The following is a 19,437-nucleotide window of genomic DNA, read 5'->3' as shown; positions in this document are numbered from 1 at the left end:
AGAATTTGTTGCCAGGTGAAAATGTCTACAAGCAAGAACAAATTATTCTCTCCAAGGGCAGACTTACACAAAATGACTATCAGTAAACACATAATGGTACACCTGATCTGAAGAGATGATTGCTGAGCTGATGGCAATATCGAAAAGGAAAAGCAGACTTAGCTTCTTAAAAAAGGAAGAAAATTCAAAATTCAAGCATTAGCTAATAACTGATTGGCAAATCTTCAAACATCTCTTATGTTTGTTTATTTTGCTCTACCCTTCTCATTTCTTCTATGTGCAAAATTAAAAATTGAGATTTAAGTAGCATAAAGTCACAGGATTAGAAGTTTCTAGAAATGTTTCTGCAAGATAGTCAATCTTTTGCACATAAATATCAAAAATAAAAAGCTGTAGAATGTGACCTGTCTATACTGTAGAATTTAACGGAATAAATCACTCTTCCCTTGTTATTTCCCATGGGATAGCTACTTACGTTGTTGGCCATGCCCTTTAATTTTCTGTTTAAATGACAAGACTCGCTTTAATACGTAGATTTCTATTTAGATAGGACATTTAACTCTCTTAAAATTAAAATATTTTACTGATGCATTCTGTCACCAAATTCCAGAAATCGTAAACATTAAGTACCATATTTATTTAAAAGTCTCACTGAAAAGCACACAAAGTGTTTTTTAAAGAAACTGAAAACTGGACAAGTAGGTAATGTAAAACTACTGCTATTCCTTTGCTCTGGAACTCTGAAATAAGGACTCACTAAGAAACTCTTTAGTCTTCCTGAATTTCCATGACCTTGACACGTTTGAGGATTGTAGGCTGATTGTAGTATGTCCTTCATTTAAGTTTGTTTAATGTTTTCTCATGATTAAATTAAGGTTATTCATCTTTAGCAGGAATATATCACATAAGCAATGCTGTTTTCTTTTGAATTGTATCAGAAGTCCCATGATGACAACTTTTACCAGTTGACTAAGGTGATATCTGTGAGGTCCTTCCACTTTTAAAGTCACTCTTTTTCCCTTTGTAATTGATAAGTATTTTGTGGGTGTGCTTTAAAATTAGGCTTGGGCCATAATCCCAAAAGACACAATACTGAATACCATAATGCCGGATGTTGAAATTCTGAAAGATAAACATCCCTAAAGTCTAAAATCCTGAAAATCGCTATCTTGAAAGATAAAAATCCTGGAAATATAATTCTAATATCCTATAATCTCTTCTAGAGCTTCATAAAAATAGAATCATGTAGTACGTACTCTTTTGTGGAAGGCTTTTTTCATTCAGCATAATTTTTCTTAAGATTCTTATATGTCGTTGCATATATCAGCAATTTTTAACTTTTTATTGTTGAGTAGTATTCCATTGTATGAATATACCATAGTTTATTTATCTATTATCCAAATGATTGACTCTAGGGCTGTTCCCAGTTCTTGGCTGTTATAAAAAAAAACTGCTCTGAACTTTCTTATACAAATCTTTTTGTGAATATAAATGTTTTCATTTCTTATTAAAAAATACTTAGGTGTGGAACTTCTGGGCCACAGTGTAAGTATATGTTTAGTTTTATGAGAAACTTCTAGACAATTTCCTGCATTCTTTTAACACATATCCATCATTCTCTGAGCACTTCCTTGCTTTCTGGCACAATGAGATCTTCCAGATTCATCTTTTATTTTCCCTGCTTTCACACTGGAATAATCCATTTCCCCAAAGAACTCTGGTTTCTTTTAGTGGAGAATGGTATTTGCCAAGATCTGGTTCACGTGTCTCATCACTCACAGGTCTCTGCTCCCAGGTTTCTCAGTGGACAGATGTAAGAAATGTATGTGTGCATATGTACATGCACATGCATGTGTGTACACAAACATTTACATCTGTGCATATCTTTCTGTCTATTAATTTTAAAAACCATGAGTTCACACTGATACCTCCAAGTCTGATTCAACACAACAGGGTTCATTCTAGTTTTCTCCCTTTCCATTTTTGTAGCTCCCTTAACTCTGGCTCATGTTATCCTAAATATTTTTATTTATTTGGTCAATCCCCAAGTCAATTCATTAGTTCTATCTGGAACTACTCTCCCATCACTGATGCTGTCCTCTTTCCCACGCTGTTGTCCTTTTTACTATACTTGAGTTCCAACACCCCTCACTAATCTGTCTTTCCCTCATGGTTGCCATCCTCACTCTGCTCAGGCTCTGACATTCCACACCAGATCATCCCTCCACGTGGATGCCCTTCACATACTCCTTAGGCTCTGACATTCCATGCCATGGTGACTTTCACATAGATGTTCTCCTTAATCCACTCAGGCTCTGACTCACTATGCTGAGCTGACCCCCGACCTGGAAGTCCTCATTTTGTTGGGCTCTGATTATCCATGCTGGACTGCCCCTCCACGTAGACACCCTCCTCACCCTGTTTAGGTTCTAAGTTCCCAGGCCAGGCTATCCTTCCATTAGGATGCCCTCCTCACCCTGCTTAGGATTAAACACCCCATATTAAGCATCCAACATCTTGCTTGGGCTCTGACACCCCAAGCTAAACCACCTCTCTGTAGGGCCAACTTCTTCACCCACATAGGCCAAAGACTGCCCTTGCACATAGAAACCCTCTTCACCATGCTCAGGCTCTGACAACCCATTCCAAGCCACCCCTGCACAGAGCCCCTCCTTAACCCATTTGGACTCTGATACCGTCATCTGGGCCACATTGGCTTCCCCGGACCAGGAGCAGAGGCTTGCCTTGATCTGCCCCACCTAATGGCTTTAGGACCAAATTGTTCAAAAAGGGAAAGGAATGAAAGGAGAAGAGAAGAAGAAATAGAAGAGGAAGAGCACACAAAGTGCTTTTCATCTAATTGGGGACTATATTAGTTAGTATCCTTTTGGTTTAAGTAATAGAAAACCCAACCCAAAGTGGCTAAGCAAGAAAGGAATTTATCGGTTCATGCAATGGAAAAGTCCTGGGCTAGTTCAGGACCCAACTAGATTTGGGAATTTAAGTAATGACATTAGGATAGGTGTCTGGTTCTTTCTCTTTCTCTTGCTTTCATTATGGTCCTGCTCTATTCTATGTTTTAGCTCCAATCTCACACATCCTTTCCCCTTATGGTGACCAGGTCCAGTTTCATATCCTCACAGGTTCATTACTGGAATAAAAAGGAAAGTGTCCTCTACCTAATCATTTAAGCACTAATTCTGGCATTAGTCCGTACTAAACCTACCACTCTGGCTAGAGGAATAGAATGTCCTGACTGGTTTAAGCCTGAGATGCATGCTCCACCTCTAGAACTATGAGTGGAACCCCACTCGAACGGATGAACCGAGATGCGAGTAGAGTGGTTTCCCCAAAGCAAAATTAGTGATACAAGTACCGAAAGAAAGATGAGTGGGTGCTAAAGAGCAAAAATCAGTACATGTTCAACTACAGAAATGAGAAATTTACATATGATAAGATGACGAAAGGACCATGCAGTATTTGTTAATTGTCAAATAAATGGTGTAGAATGGGTGCTGCAGTCTTCCAGGGAAAGGAAAAATCACAGTGGAAATCTTCTTGAGGTGAGGGGAACTTTGAACCATACTTTAAAGGGAAAAGGTGCATACCCTATGAGTTATTAATCTATAATAAATGCCAGAGAAACTTGCACATATGCACCAGTGGACATGTGCAAAAATGCTCATAGCACTGTTCATAAGAGCAAAATATTGCAAATAACCTGGACACCTATTGATAGGAGAGTAAATAAATCAGTGAAGGTATACTCACAAAATGACATAGAGTGGTGATAATTAATGAGTCATAGCCACAAGAAGAGCATGGATGGATATGGTAGTATAATGTTGAATAAAAAAGCAAATCCCAGAAAACAACATGTAGTTCTATAACCTTTTTCTAAAGTTTACAAACAGGCAAAACTAAACCACATATTGTTTAGTAGTGTGTGTGTATGTTTGTGTGTGTGCGTGTGTGTGTATAACATGTATACTTATTGTTATATAACTATAATACTATTGGGAAAAGAAAAAGGAAAGGAAAAATAAAGCCAAATTTCAGGATATTGATGGTGGGTGGTGGTGGGTGGTGGAGGCAGGTAGGGAATAGAATAGGCAGGGCATAGAGGAAGATGTGGGTTATGAGTATACACATAATGCTCAGGTTTGGTAGTAGATTCATGATTGCACAAGTAAAGAAATAAAAGAGAAGGATAATAACAAATAAAAAAAACAAAGATAAAACAAAAACAAGCAAAAAATGAACAAGAAAAAATATAAATAAATAAATAACAACAAAAATAAATAAATAAAAGAAAGTTATGGATGCAGAAGTGTGCAAGGCATGGTCAGGGACCATAAATAGAATTGGGACTACTGGAGCAAGTAATTCCCATATTAGGTATTAGGAGCAGATATGATTGGAAATAAACTGCACCCAAATATGGTACGACTTTGAACCAGCAAATTGCATAATAGAAGTTGTATTTTAATTTAATTTTACAAACATGTATTAAGCATTTACTATTGGTAAGTCAATTTTAAAATGATAAAAACTGGCTTGGAGTTATGAAAGTAGGAACGAAGAGGAGTGGCCACAAGATATATTGTCTAAGAGTAATAGGACAGGATTAAGTAGTTTATTGCATATGGAAGGCAAAAAATAGGGAGAAGTCAAAGTAGACCCTGAGGTTTCGCCAGGCTGAGTGGTAAAATTAAAACAAAACAAAAACAAGAGAAAATGGCATAGAAGTCATCTTGAATCCAGCATATTTTAAAGTAACTACTTAAAAATATTCCATTGGACTCAGAAATGCCTTTGATGTACCCAGCTTTCCATGGAGAGCAGTTATCAAGGGCTTCAGTTTGCTGTAAGAGGAGCATGACAATTTCCCCCACAGATGAATGAACTTTTGGTTAATTCTTGGTTTTGTGTTTATGTCTTTTAGCTAAACTACACATACAATTTCCAAAGCCACACCCTAGTCATGAAGTGAGGTTGTCTTCAAAACAATTTCAGAAATACATACAATTGGTTGTATCTGAACTCAGGGGCAATGAAGATCAAGTTCTAGAAAATGTTGTGGAATTTCTGATGACTACTTTAGAGAGGAACCGTACTGAGAGTCTGAGGAATTGTGCCAGACGGAAGTGGCTGCACCGAATCCAACATGCTGCAGAGACAAGTGGGGTGTCCCTGGAGCCAGTGTACACTGAGACCTTTAAGGCCCTCACCCAGGTATGTTTTCTAAAGTAGTACATAAGAGGAAAAATTTCCTTAAAATAGATGCTATTCAATGGTTACAAAGGAGGAGCACATTGAATTCTCTGGAAAAATGACTGGGTGCTGTTTTAGATGTTTCATTCATTCCAATATGTTACAATGACTCAAAGCCTAGAAGAGATGTAACTGGAATGATTGCTTTTTGGCAAGATAGAAACAAAGTGGCAAGGTAGAAAAGACAGATACAGGAAAGATATTTTTGGATTTCTAATTTCATTTGTACTGAAGGTCAAGTAAGCCTAGAATAAACCATACACTGACAATAAAAAATACCAGTAAAGAGATGTGTAAGCATCTCAAGCTGCATTTCCCATGTATGATGTTTTGGGAGTCAGTTTAAAAAGGAATTATTTAAATAATAAGTTCACTGTGAAGTGAAATCCAACATCACACAACATTTCACAGCATTGCCTAGAAGCAAACTGAGACTATTTACAGAATCCTGTCATTTAGAACACATGGCCCTGAGGGGCCACTGCCCACAGCCTTGCCACCTCCTCAGAAACTCCCAGATTGCTGCTCCTCCCAGGTAGAAACAGCATGGCTGTCTTCTACATGTATCACAGATTCCATTGATCCAGGGAACCTGTAGCAGTCATCTCTGATAAACAGCAGCACTTGCTCATTGGAACCTTCTCCTGAATGGCTGAATTTTCCAATAGAGTTGGAAATGGTGCAACCAAGACCAGGAGACTACTCAAGAAAAAGAGGCATTACTCCAACTTGCTTCAGAGATCTGTGGTACTCTAAGAGAAATCTTACTACATATTTGTTAATTACTCCATATATTTGTATTTGAAAGGAAGAATAAAGGCAAAAGAAAAAAAGGCACAAAAAACAAACCCAAATATATAGAAAGAGGAGACAAATATCAAGAAAAGTGTCTCTCGTATTCCCAATTTATGGATATGTTCAATATATGTGTTAATATATAGTATTGTTAATAACATAATAATATTTTAGGTACAGAGAATTTTCAGTTATTTTAATTAGAAATAGTAGCTCCAGAAAGTCTGCAATCTTGGGCCTTAAGAAAACCCTTCCTGAGATAACAGACCAGATATTCAAACTGTGTGAAGAATTCCTTGAGAGCGTTTTTTTTCATGTTCACATGACAGTAGATGATCAAGAAATATGAATGAAATGAAGGCATCTTCTTGCTCCAGCTCTCTAAAATCAATACTTTTAACTGAAGCCAAGACAATATAACTATAGTTCAAAGAGATCCAAGTTTTAAACTGCTAAATTTGAGTAGACTTGAGGATTTTTTGTTTTTGTTTTAGTTATTGTTTTTTCAGTAAACCAGTCTGGTTGGCATAGAGGAAATCCATTCCACTCACTAAAACTCAGGTTTGAGGGACAGCTATGGTATCAGCCTTTTTCCCAGTGCCTATGAATGGTAATATCTGCATCTCTTATTTAGGAAAATGAATTATCGGGGCCAGATGCACAAATTGGCTAGTGAAGGGAGACATGGTTAGGGGAGTTCTGTGATGGTTGGAAAATACATAGTCAGAAACATTTTGCCATAGGACGCTGAAGCACATGGAAATAAGAAGATCAGTGCTCACATTTCCCTCTTAGAAGAAAACCTACTACTGCCTGATAGAGGAAATGTTCTGTTGAGGAATGTGGCTTGTACCTTAGATGATGCTCCATTTGTGCTGAACAGAGTGCTTTACAGGGACATGAAAGGAATCAGGTAAGAATTTCTTGAAGAGGATGGTTTCGCCCTTCTAAAAAAATAATTTCCTTTCTGAAGTATGATAGCATCGAACGCCTAGTAAGCTGCTCAAGAGAGAAATGTTTCAAGTCACCAATGCTTCTAGAGTGAGAGCTGATGATTTACTTGATCATTTCTAGAGCCCACTCTTTGGCAATGATTCCCCATGTAGGGACTATATTTCACACTATCAATTCAATTATTCTTGCCTGCTCTATGACTTATGTCTCCAGTGTCCTGTTTATATATGTTTTCACTGTTAAGATCTAAGCTTGTTTCTTAAATCTTGATCTCAAGTCAGACCCTTCAAACTGGTTATCTTTTTTTTTTTCCCCTTTTTGTCTTTTTTCGTGACCGGCAACGGGATCGCAACTCTTGGTGTCGCGCCCACACCGCGATCAACCAGTGAGCAGCGGACCGGTCTCTATATGGGATCCGAACCCTCGGCGGGAGCGCCGCTACACTCCCAAGTGCCGCACTCTACCGAGTGCACCACCAGGCCGGCCCCAAACTGGTTATCTTATCTGAGTCCACTTCTTTAACATATAATGCCAGTGATTGTGAATGAATAATCCATGTAGTTTCCTCCATGGTTTAATCTAAAGCCTCCCACTGTGCCTTTCTCCCGTGCTCATATTCCTTTTCCTCAGCTTTACAGTAGTGGATGAAGGTGTGCCAATCCATGTCCCCCAAGTTCAGTACCATGGGAACATCTTCTTCTGGAACCATTCCCGCAATGAGAATGATCATAACGGGTCATTCCTGGCTCTGCCTCTTCAAGATGCACATATGAGGATCTTTGGGGTCATGGCTGTTGATACCCTTAGAGATCCCCGTGAAATAAACATCTTCCTACCTCATGAGATCAGATTCTATCAGGTAAGTCATAGAAATCTTCAAAAATAGTGGTAGGATGGACTCTCTTTCTGTACTTTTAAAAAAGTGAAACTTGAAACCAGATTAGAGTAAAGCTGCATGTGTAGACAATATCGTCATACTTGCTCCTGTTCCCTGAATGTTTGTGTCAATCTTTGGAGAGGTTCCCCACCACTTATGAAAGGATTCTCAGCCTCAGTTTCACATCCATGTCTCAGCCTCTCTGGGAAGATTGTTAATATGTGTCCCATAGCATTAATCATAGGAATTGAATTTTATGCTGTAGAATAGGAATCCAGTGATTAGACCACTGACTAAGATCCACAAAATAGGAATGAACTTTTAGAAGAGATGTATTTGTGTTTTATTAATAGTGGTTCTTTCCATAAATGGTGCTAAATATGATATACATCCCCATAGCCCTTGATTTCAGTGTTATAATTTTTGAGGACAAAGAATTTTTTTTAAAAGCCTAGATGTTTCTTGAGAATAAATATTTCCAAATTAGATCACAAAGAAGATAGGCACTTTTAGGACTATGAAATAGCTAGACCATTTCTACAAGCACTTTGATTTAATTTTATGGATAGAAATTTCAGTGAAGGAAGATTGAAAGCCTTCATGGAGGCAATGGATTGTGGGGTATAGCAGTAAGTCAGGAATTTGCTATGGTCTTATCATTTGTTCCCCAGTTAGCCACTGGATCTTTATGTTTATTTACCATTATTTTTCATATTCTTTTCTCACTTACTGGGTGGATAACTGAGGAAAGTGGGACAATCTCTTACTCCAGACATCTTTTCAATAATACGATTCATTCTCATCTAACATAAGAATCATGTGAAGATATTAAGAAGCAAAATGGAGAAGTATGGTGTTATCAGTAGGTGAACTATATATAATCTTGTGAGAGAGCATGTCAAAATGAATAATAAATTGGCTCTCTAGTTCTTGGAGATAGGGCTCATGGGTTACCCTTGGATGCCTTGAGTCCTGATATAAAATGCATATGATTTTGAAGAATTTGTTGCTGCTAGAGTTTCTTGACAACAAGACCACAGATGGGTTCTAAAGACTTCCCATCTTTTCTCTGTGGAACCGGGTCTCTTTATGTCTATAGAAGGACTATGTAATCTAGCATGTTGCGATCCTTGGAACCAAAGATGTTCTATACTGTTGATCTGATGACAGTAGTCATGTATAGATGCAGATATTAATATTGCTATCAGATCAGGGCAGCTGCTACCCATCTGCCTAAGGTTGGCATTAGTTCTTGGCTTTTAAACATTTCTTCTCATTTCAAAGTTTATCTTGCTTTTCTGATGCTATTCTCTGATAGCGTGTATCACAAATTTAACTGGGTTAAACTTGATTATCAGAAAGCATAAATAGTTACATGGATCTCTCTTTACACCTTTGATTTCTTGATGATCCTTTTTCATTGTAGAATCTAGACACTGCCTTTGAGAACTGATGAATAATTTGTAGGAAGTAGATTATCGTCAGTTAAAAAGATAATCTAAGTAATGCATGACTAATTATTTTGCTATTTTAAAAAGAAAAGGCAATTCAAACTTTTTGTCACTACAGGGTGTTGCCAATGTTTTTAGCACTGCCTATCACTACGTCCACAGCCGTGAGCACATCCTGCATATTGTGATGACTGGCATTGGCTGGCTCTATGACTACACACCTGGCATCACCTCCATCACTACGTACTTCATTGAGCCTAGCCCAGACCAGGTAGGCAAGCCTTGGAAGTATTAGACTTCTCGTAGGTAATAGAGTTTTGTAGATGTTATTGTCTTGTTAATGTTTTTAACCCATATTAGTTAGCTATTAGGCTAATTGGAAACATATTTCCCATGACCCCAATTCAAGACTCTTGGTTGTGAGTGACAGGAATCTTTTCTTAAACTTCCTTAGGCAAAAGGGAGAACTGATTAACTCATGTGACCAAAATCAAGAATGGAAAGGAGTCAAGCTGGCTTCCACGATGACCAGATCCAGGGATTCGATACTGTCAGGGCTCTCTGACGTTCTTTATCTTGTGTTTACTTCCCTCTGTGTGTTAGCTGTCCTTTCAGCTAAAGATAGGCTTTCTCCACAAGTCAAGTCAGATGCTTAGTAAAAGCATCCAGTAAAAATTTCCAATTTGGAAAACATAAGAAAGAAAACTCTTTTTGACTCATACTGAGATATAGCCCCCTGGCTAGGGTGGGGAGTTTATGGTAACTGACAACCCTGACCAGAATCATATGGGCAAAGTAGGAAGAGATAAGGAGCTGCTATTTTGGAAGGACACAATTACATCAAATCATTTTTCTTAAAAAAGGCCCCCTATCTATAACGGGATGAACTCTTGCTGAATGTTTGCTTTGCTTCTTTACACTTACCTTTAATGTTAGGATTTTCTATATGACAAGAATGGATGAAAAGTTGTCTTCTTTTCAAAAAGGCTAAATGACTCTGCAAGGTGCCCATTCAGATGAGATGACACCTTGGTTGTCCTCCCAGTCCCTTGACTGGCCCATGGCAGGTGCCTCTCCCCTTCCTTCCTGGATTTTTCTTTTCCTTCCCTCCCACCAAGTTCCTGCTTTCCTCCCTCAGTGGCTGGACAAGCTGATGAGGCTTTGGCCAAAGAGGGTAGAATCGGGGAGCTCTCTGCTGGAGTGGCCAGGCTGTGGAGGCAGAGAACACCTTGTCATTGGAGCTGCTCCTGGGGGTGGGGTGAGGGTGGGGTGGGGACTCCAAATGTCTTTGGGACAGGGGTGAACCACTCCATCCTACAGGCCACCGCCACAGTGGGGTTAAAGTGTGTGGGGACCGGGGAAGATTCAGAAGCAGTTTGTCGGGGTCTTCAGGGAAATAACACTTAGGACACTATGGAAAAGGCCAAAATAACCCAAAGCAGTTAGCAAGAAGCATTGCTTCAGCAGTGTGTTGTTTCAGAATCACAATGCCATGGACAAAGCTGCAAGGGTCATGACCTATCTGACCCAGGGCCATCTTACCAGGGTGAAGAAGACCATGCTGAAGGGTGGCAGTGAGAGGAGGACCACCCAGTAGCCAGGGTCTGAGTGAGATCATGGTGGGGCAGAGACCAGAACAGCCTGTCCAAGGCTGTAGTCAGAGTTTTGTCTTAGGTGGAAGACACTATGGCAAAGTTTTGGTGTTAAAAATGGCTGAGAGTGTGGCTGTACAGATAGCTTTTTTCAAGCACTCAACTATCATAACTTCCTAAGCCTCCCCTTCCCCTTCTACAGCCCCTCCAGAACCATTTTCCTCTTTTTTCCAGGCTGCTCTGTGCCTCAAAAAGTAGACAGTTATTAGTGGGGTCCTTGGCCCTTTGGCTTCTGCTTGAGTTTGTCCAATGAGAGCCACCAATAGGAAACTGGAGGGCAGAAGGAGTGAAACTGGAGTATTTATGCTTCTGGCTCCCTCTCTGCCAGGTTGCTGTGGTTTGGCTGTGTTCCCCTACCAAAGGCCACTTCACCTCTAGTCAAGTGGCCCTCTGCATACAGCTATCCTCTACAGGTTCTGGTAATTGCTTCCTCTTCTTGCTTCTTCAGGCTAAGGGTGGTAATAGCCCTCCATTACTACTAGCCCAGGATTTTAAACACTTCCAAGCCTTTATAAATAGTCCTTTTATTAAACTCTCCTCAAATTACCCAGTTCTGGCATTCCTGTAATGTACAGGCTCATAGAGAAAAAAAAATATCTTCCTCCATTGACAACAACCATAGATGAAGGAAAATAGAAGATTCAAATTCTCTGAAGTATAAAACCCAGACTATTTTAATTTATCACCCAAAATCTGTTTCTTTGGAGGACTGAACTTATTAAATAGGTAACTGTGGTAGGCAAAATAATGGCCCCTCCAAAGATTTCCATGTTCTAATTTCTGGAACCTACAAATATATTACTTTACATTGCAAAAGGGACTTTTCAGATATGATTAAGATTAAGGAATCTGAGATGGAAGATGATCCTGGATTAACTAGGTGGGCCCCATCTAATCATATGAGTCCTTAAAAGCAGAGAACCTTTCCTGGCTGTGGTCCCTGAGAGATGGGAGGATGGGAGAAGAGTCATATGGCAGCACAACAAAGATTTGACACTGCATTGCTGGTTCTAAGATGCACAGGGTTATGTACACAGACCTGAGTTAGGAACTAACTCAGCTGACAGCAGCAAGAAAATGAAGATCTCAGTCTTTTATTTCCCTGAGGTCTCAAGAGGGATGAGTGTCTAACACATGTGCCTGTTTTGTTATCTTAAGTCATATCAAATGTAGGCTTTTGAAAAAACAAAAGTCAGGGATAAGCCAATGATGTTTGCTTTCTACCTCAACACGTTCCTTTTCTCAGAAAGTGAATAGATACAGACTTTCTGCTTGAATGAGAGGGAAGAGGAGGTGAAAGAGTATCAGGAGAAGGAAAGTGCAACACTGAAGTTAGTGTTCCATATCCTGCCATCCATAATAGAAAGCAAATTTTTTTATACCTCAGGGACTTCAAAAATGCTGTTACTCTGTCCAGAACATTCTTCCCACTTCATCTCATTGCCCTTTGGCCCTATATGAAACAAACTACAAAACTTTATCAAGGGACATATAATTGTTTTGTAAAGTAGAAAGTCATAGCATGATTTTTTTTTCACAAGAAGACCACTTTTTAAAAATGTAATTTCTTCCAAAAATTATTTATAAATTTAAGAAAATTTCAAGAAAAATCTCAACATGATTTTTTAAAAAATGACAAATGATTTTAATCTTCATAGACTAGCTAAAAATATGAGGGTTGAGAAAAAACTTATGATCTTGGCCTGGGGAAGGATTACTAAGCTTACACCAAAGGTTGGAACAATTAAGGGAAGGTTGGTACATTTACTACATAAAAATGTAAAACTTTCTTGCATTACAGTAATAAATAAAATTAAATTGCTTATGACTAACTAGGGAGAAATTGCCTCATATCTGGCAAAGGGTTAACTCTGTTATATACAAATCAATGAGATTTTAAAAATTCAAAAGAAAAATAAGCAATGAATAAATCTATTTAAAACAACAGCAATAACAACAAAAATAAACCTCACGCAAATGGTCCATAAATGTGAAAAAAATATTCAGTCGTACTCAATAAAATAAATACAAAGTTAAGTAATAGAGAACTTTCTACTGACTAAATTGAAAAATATTTTTTAAACTGTAATTTGAAATGTCTGTGAGACACGTATGTGAAGGTATTGAATAGGCAGTTGGGTGTATGAGTTCAGTGTTTGGGTAGAAATCCAGGCTAACAAATAAATGGTATTTAAAACTATGAGACTGGGTTACACAACATTGTGAATGCATTCAATGCCATTGAATTGTACCCTTACAAATGGTTAAAATGATAAATATTATGCTATGTATATTTTACCACAATAAACAAAACAAAACACAAAACCATGAGACTGGATGGGATGACCAAAGGAATAAGTGAGGATAGAAAAAAAAAGTTTGAGGACCGAGCCCTGAGCACTGCAAGTGTTTGGAATCACTGTGGCTCAAGACTGTATCAACTGTAACCCACAGTATGAAAAACATTTTATATTCTGACCCCTTATACATGCGTGCACACACACACACACACACATTTGAAACAGAAATTTCACAAAACAATACCTACTTTTACTATGTGATGTTTTCTAATATTGTCTATTCTATTTTATTTCACTCTTTTTTTAAAAAAAGTGTCAAAAGAGAAAAAAGCAAAAATTAAAGCAAAGGAGATAAATAATGTGTAATGAGAAAGGTGAGAATGAATAGATATTGGAAAGGTAAGGAGAAACAAAACAAAACAAAACAAAACAACAAGCCAGTAGCAGAAGAAAGAAAATGGGGGGGAGGAAATATAATTGCAGCTTTTTCTCTGAAAGGTTTCCTAGGAAATTTTAAGTAAGAATGCTTATCTCACTAGCGAATAATTGCTGAAGGACTTGCTGAATTTATAGTTTTTTGGTGCAACTAAAATTAAATGAAAAACTTACTTGTTTTCAGGCATATTATTATGAACCCCTTATTTTCTATATTATGCTTCTGGCCTGACAGCAGGAGTGGTCAATTTACACAATTTTGGAGGGAAAAACAGGAAAGAAATTGTTTAATTTGGGCTGTAGATTTAAACCTAGAAAGAGTCAAGGTGAGATTTTTAAAAAATCTTTTCGGTCTAGTATGAATAACCATGAAACAAAGAAGTTCAGAAAAAAGCCAGAAGCCCAATTGCCAATGTGGAATAATCCTAACAGTTTGCCAAGTATAATGTTGAAAACATTTTTTACCCAGAAACTTTGGTAGAAAGCTTGAGGGCGTGGAGTACAGAGGCAAGAGAAAGTTTCTCATTACAAAGCAGTTGCTCATCTTCTAACACCATTCAGCATGCAGCCCCTAGGGATCCTCTCTAATCATGGTTTGCCTTTTACTCCAAGAATTATTTTTTTAAAGGGGTGGGGTATAAAAACCCCTTTTTACCTCTTCTAATTGAATATGTCTTTCCTACAATTCAGTGATTTTGCAGAATATGTTAATAGTGCTTTCTTATAAATAAACTAATCTCTACCAAAAATGTTGACCAAGGCTCATTAAACTATTTTTATAACCCACATGTAAGTTATGACCTACAGTTTGAAAACCTCTTAGAAGTGAGCAAGATAAAGAAGCAGCATGGGCTGGCCCGGTGGCGCACTCGGTAGAGGGAGGTGCTTGGGAGTGTGGCGGTGCTCCCGCCGAGGGTTCGGATCCCATATAGAGGGTTCGGATCCCATATAGAGACCGGTCCGCTCACTGGTTGAGCGTGGTGCGGGCGCGACACCAAGGGTTGCGATCCCGTTGCCGGTCACGAAAAAAGACAAAAAGGAAAAAAAAAAAAAAGAAGCAGCAAAGAGAATGAGGAACGTTTGGTGAGGTAGGAGAGCCAGGAGAGAGCAGTGTCCCAAAAGCTGAGTAATGAAACTGCGGGGGTCCTTCAAAAAGTTCATGGAAAAATAGAATTGAAAGGCAATGTGAATCTTTCTGTGAACTTTTTGAAGTACACTTGCATTTCAAGAAGGAAGTTTTTCACTGAATCAAATGCTGCTGAGAGGTAGATGAAAATGAGGACTGGGGATTGAACAATGGATCTGAAAATGAGAGCGTCACAGGAAACCTTCACAAGAACAATTCTGGTGATGTGGTGAGAACAAAGACCTCCCTGGGGAGTATTTTTTATTGTATTTATTTTCTTTGGGCTTTTCTGTGTTTTCCAAATGTTCTACAGTGAACTTTTAACATCAGAAAAACAATATTAACACAGTTTTATCACAATTATAAAAAAATAAGTTTTCGCATTTAAAAAAATCTTATTTTTTTGAAAATTTTCTCTTGTGGAACACCTTGTTGCTTAACAGGGCTGAAAATGGGTAAAATGTTACTGTCCTTAAAGCTAGAGGTCATCTAAACTTTCCTAGTTTTTTATATTTATCTGTCCCCAAAAGCTTTAATGAGAATAGGAGGTCTAATTACTTCTCTGTAATGAAATCTCTTCCTCTTTTCAAGGATTCAGACTATGTTTTACGCAAAATGATGGTCACAGGGCAGCTGGGTCTAACAGAAATTCACAAAAATCCACCTACTGTCTTGAGGAAGTCATGTATCTTCAGGTATGAGACATGTCTGTTTTGTTTGAGTGACAGAACACATCCCCTGGTGGGATAGCAGATTTGAAAGACATAGCTTCTGCCTCTTATTAGTACACACTTTTATTCTGATTAGCTTTTTTTTTTTTTCCTTTTTGTCTTTTTTCGTGCCGGTAACAGGATCGCAACCCTCAGTGTCGTGCCCGCACCGCGCTCAACCAGTGAGTGGACCGGTCTCTATATGGGATCTGAACCCTCGGCGGGAGCGCCGCTACACTCCCAAGCGCCGCACTCTACCGAGTGCGCCACTGGGCTGGCCCATCTGATTAGCTTTTATTTATTTTTATTATTTTTATTTTTTTCCTTTTTATCTTTTTTACTGACCGGTAACGGGATCGCAACCCTCGGTGTTGCGCCCGCACCGTGCTCAGCCAGTGAGCGGGAACCGGTCTCCACATGGGATCTGAACCCTCGGCGGGAGCGCCGCCGTGCTCCCAAGCGGCGCACTCTCCAGCGCGCCACCGGGCCGGCCCTGATTAGCTTTTAAAGAAAAATTCCTGTAGAACATTGTCTGCATTGGACATATTAACTCCTTTTTTCCGCAAGTCCTTTTTAAGATGGGTTTCATTGGTATTTTGTATTAAAATTACATGTTTTAAAGCATGATAGTGGTTTATTTTCTATGGTTTTCTTGTAAACATAAAATTCAACAAAAACCCACTTATTTGAGCTCATCTGTTAATGGTAGCTAGCCTATGAACATATATTTTTTGTTTAAAGAAGAAGGCAGGGGCAAAGGTGGGAGAAAGCAAAGAATGTTGTATTTAATAATTACCCTGTTCTAGATTACTTAGAATGACTCTCACTTGTGCAGTGCAAGGAACACTACTAAACTGTGGACAGATGCAAAACAGATCTTAACTGAGAACACACCTATTGCATAAAGGGACTGCTTCTTAGGAGGGCCCATATAGTTGCGTAGACAGTAACCCTATCTCAGACTAGCAGGCTAATTTTGACATTTAAGTACATATCTTAATTAAATTTTAGTTTGGCTTCATATCAGAATGTTCATTCAGTCTCAAGTTCTTTTCCATATAGCTATTCCTTGTGCTGGTCAAGGAAGTCCTTGTAACACCCAGACTCATAACCATGAACTCCTGTGTGTGACAGAGCAGATGCCTTTGTAAGAACTCTCTTGACCAATGGGCTTTATTATTACGCCTGGAAAGTTTAGTATCATGCATCATTACCATAGTTATCATAATGACACAAAGTGGTGGCTCATCAGCAGCAAGGGGTGGGAATAGCAGAAAAAAGATATCATATTACCTGTCGTTATAGGATTGATATTTTGAATTATAAAGTGCTTTTTGAGGCTATGCAAAGCACTAACATTTTTCAAACACCTTAAAGGTATGGCATCTCGATATCAATGGAGATGGAGAAAGGACCAAAGAGATAAAAAGAAATGTGTCTATGCCTCAACTAGAGAAAGAAGTAGTCATTACATTTCCATGAAAATCTCAGGTTTCTCCCTGAAGCACCTGCTATAGATGCCCTGCCCAGATCCCCAATATGCCTTTTGCAGGCTGCTGCAGGTACTGCTAAAGGCTCACACTGTAACTTTCTCTGCACAAGTGCCCTTGAGCAATTGAAGCCCCTCACCAGGAGGTACCTAAGAGTTATGTAAACACCCCCCACCCTCACTCCCACACATCCAGAGCAGCTTAGAGCCAATGATGACTAGTGCTAGGGTACAAAAGCTCCCTTGCCTCAAGGTGGGACAGATTCTTTAACAACACAATTTCCCTTTCAGAGCTCCCCTTGGGATCAAGCCGAGGCTAGACTTCACTTGAAATTACATTCTTACTTAGCTTCTCCTCCTTTCCTATCCTGCTTCCCTCAGACTCTCACAGGTTTCTCCTGAGAGTAAATCTACCTCAATAAATCCCTTGCATGAGCATCCCTGTCTCCAGCTCTGCTTCTAGGGAACCTGACCTAACATTCTCATCGTACTTTCTGGTACCAACCAACATGGACCGGATAATAAGTAATAAAAAATGAACACCTTCAGATAAGCTTAAGTGTAGTTAAGACAGTGAAGCAGAGTATCACAGTGGAGAGTGACTTGGGTGCTCCTACTTCAGATTGGGTGATCAGGGAAGTCTTCTGGGCAGAGACATGAGTGAGCTGATGGACAGAACCAGGTGAAATCAAGGTGTGAGCATTCCAGGAAGATGAAACAGCAACAGGGGCTGGCGTGGTGGGAGTGAAGGAGGCACAAGAGAGTGAGTTAGTACGTTTGGGTGGAATGTTGTGGACAGGCAGATGTTTAATATCATGTGCTTCTTTGGTTTTGGTTTCAGGGATTTCCTCTTTAAGTGTACAGACAGTGCACAAGTTGTTTTGGCCTCTGCCTGTGGAGAAACCCACATAGTTATTCCACTTCGTGAGAGAACAGGAAAGGCTCTGGGAGTCCTCGATTTTAACATTGGCCGAAGTAGGATGTTGTTGTATCAAGAGTTTAAAGATCTACAGAAAATGATGAAGGTGATCCAAGCTGCCTGCTATGAAATACTGGGTGAACTCTCTGGAGAGACAAAGAAAAAATATGTCTTAGGTATTGTGAATGCGGCAACAGTCTGGATTCATGGGTTTAATAGATTTTGAGGAAACCACAGACAGTACGATGAAGGATGCATTTTCTAAAATGAATTGTTGCAATATACAGATCTTTCTATATGAAAGGGATTCCTTTATGCAGTCTTGGTCTTATGAGTATGGCCTATAATTAAAGCAAAGGCACGGAATCACATTATTTTGGCTAGAATCATACAGTTTCAGAACTGGAAGGACCATAAAGGAAAGACGAAACTACCATTTATTAAATGCCCCATCATATTTGAATAGTTATTTCATTTAATCCTTATCATAACCGTATGAGGTGAATGGTGATACCCCATTTTACAGGTGGGGAAAGTGAAGTTCAGAGAAAGTAAACAGCTTGCCCTAAATCACACAGTTAACAAATGGTGAAGGCAGGATTTGAACTCAGGTTTGGGTGCTCTTTCCCCTATATTACACATCATTAGCTAATTAGAACATCTCATTTTACAGATAAAAAAGCTAACGCCCACAAAAGTAAAGTGAATTATCCCAAGTCCAATAGCTAGTTACTGGCAGAGCCAAGAATAGACCCCAGTTCTTGTGATTCCACATCTACTAGGCTACTCTTAGCATGATACCAACTTGGAGAGAGAGGTGAGGGAAGAAAGAGGCATGGAAAGCTTTGGCTACCTAGAATGAAATGAATAGATTTAGAGAAACACTATAGGATTAAGCTGAAAGATTTCTAGCCATTACATAGAGTGGGATAAGAAGAAAGAAGAAAATGCATGTCTTCTGAGTATTTACTACAAGTACATTTAAGGCCTGAGCCCTTTTATATATACCATCTCATTTAATTCCCACAGCTCACCAGAAAAGCAGGGATTAGCCCCATTTTCACAGAAGAGGAAAACGATATTCAGAGAGACAATAGAACTAATAAGAGGGAGAATATGTATTCAAACCAAGGTCTAACTCTACAACCCAAGTTTTTGCCTTTTCTCAAAACCTCTTCCTATGAGGGTGTAGTTCCACTCTTTTCGATTGCATGGCTAGAGAAACTAAGATTGTTTAAAACTGTAGGATATGGTTTTCTATTTTCCTTTTTTTTTTTTCCTTTTTGTCCTTTTTCGTGACCGGCAACGGATCGCAACAATCAGTGTCGCGCCCGTACCGGACCGGGACCGGCAACGGGATCGCAACCCTCAGTGTTGCGCCCGCACCGCGCTCAGCCAGTGAGCGGCCGGTCTGTATGTGGGATCTGAACCCTCGGCGGGAGCGCCGCCGCGCTT

The 19,437-nt window shown here is 39.2% G+C and overlaps 1 protein-coding gene across 1 annotated transcript in view; it reads left to right on the top strand.

Annotated features, from left to right (window-relative positions):
- The window catches only part of EFCAB5 (EF-hand calcium binding domain 5), a gene marked incomplete at its 5' end in the record, with an annotated part of 46,333 nt that overhangs the window by 7,120 nt on the left and 19,776 nt on the right, over positions 1-19,437 (top strand). Inside the window, 6 exons of the mRNA XM_008584171.1 lie at positions 4,946-5,235; positions 6,813-6,982; positions 7,654-7,882; positions 9,470-9,622; positions 15,456-15,559; positions 17,905-18,158. Of these exons, the coding sequence (XP_008582393.1) occupies positions 4,946-5,235; positions 6,813-6,982; positions 7,654-7,882; positions 9,470-9,622; positions 15,456-15,559; positions 17,905-18,158 (1,200 nt within the window). The remainder of the gene's footprint in view (positions 1-4,945; positions 5,236-6,812; positions 6,983-7,653; positions 7,883-9,469; positions 9,623-15,455; positions 15,560-17,904; positions 18,159-19,437) is intronic.

This window comes from Galeopterus variegatus, unplaced genomic scaffold, assembly GCF_000696425.1.
Source record: "Galeopterus variegatus unplaced genomic scaffold, G_variegatus-3.0.2 Scaffold3163, whole genome shotgun sequence".
Lineage (NCBI taxonomy): Eukaryota > Metazoa > Chordata > Mammalia > Dermoptera > Cynocephalidae > Galeopterus > Galeopterus variegatus.
The sequence above is the reverse complement of the archived record's forward strand: the minus strand, read 5'-3'. Positions and strand labels throughout refer to the sequence as shown.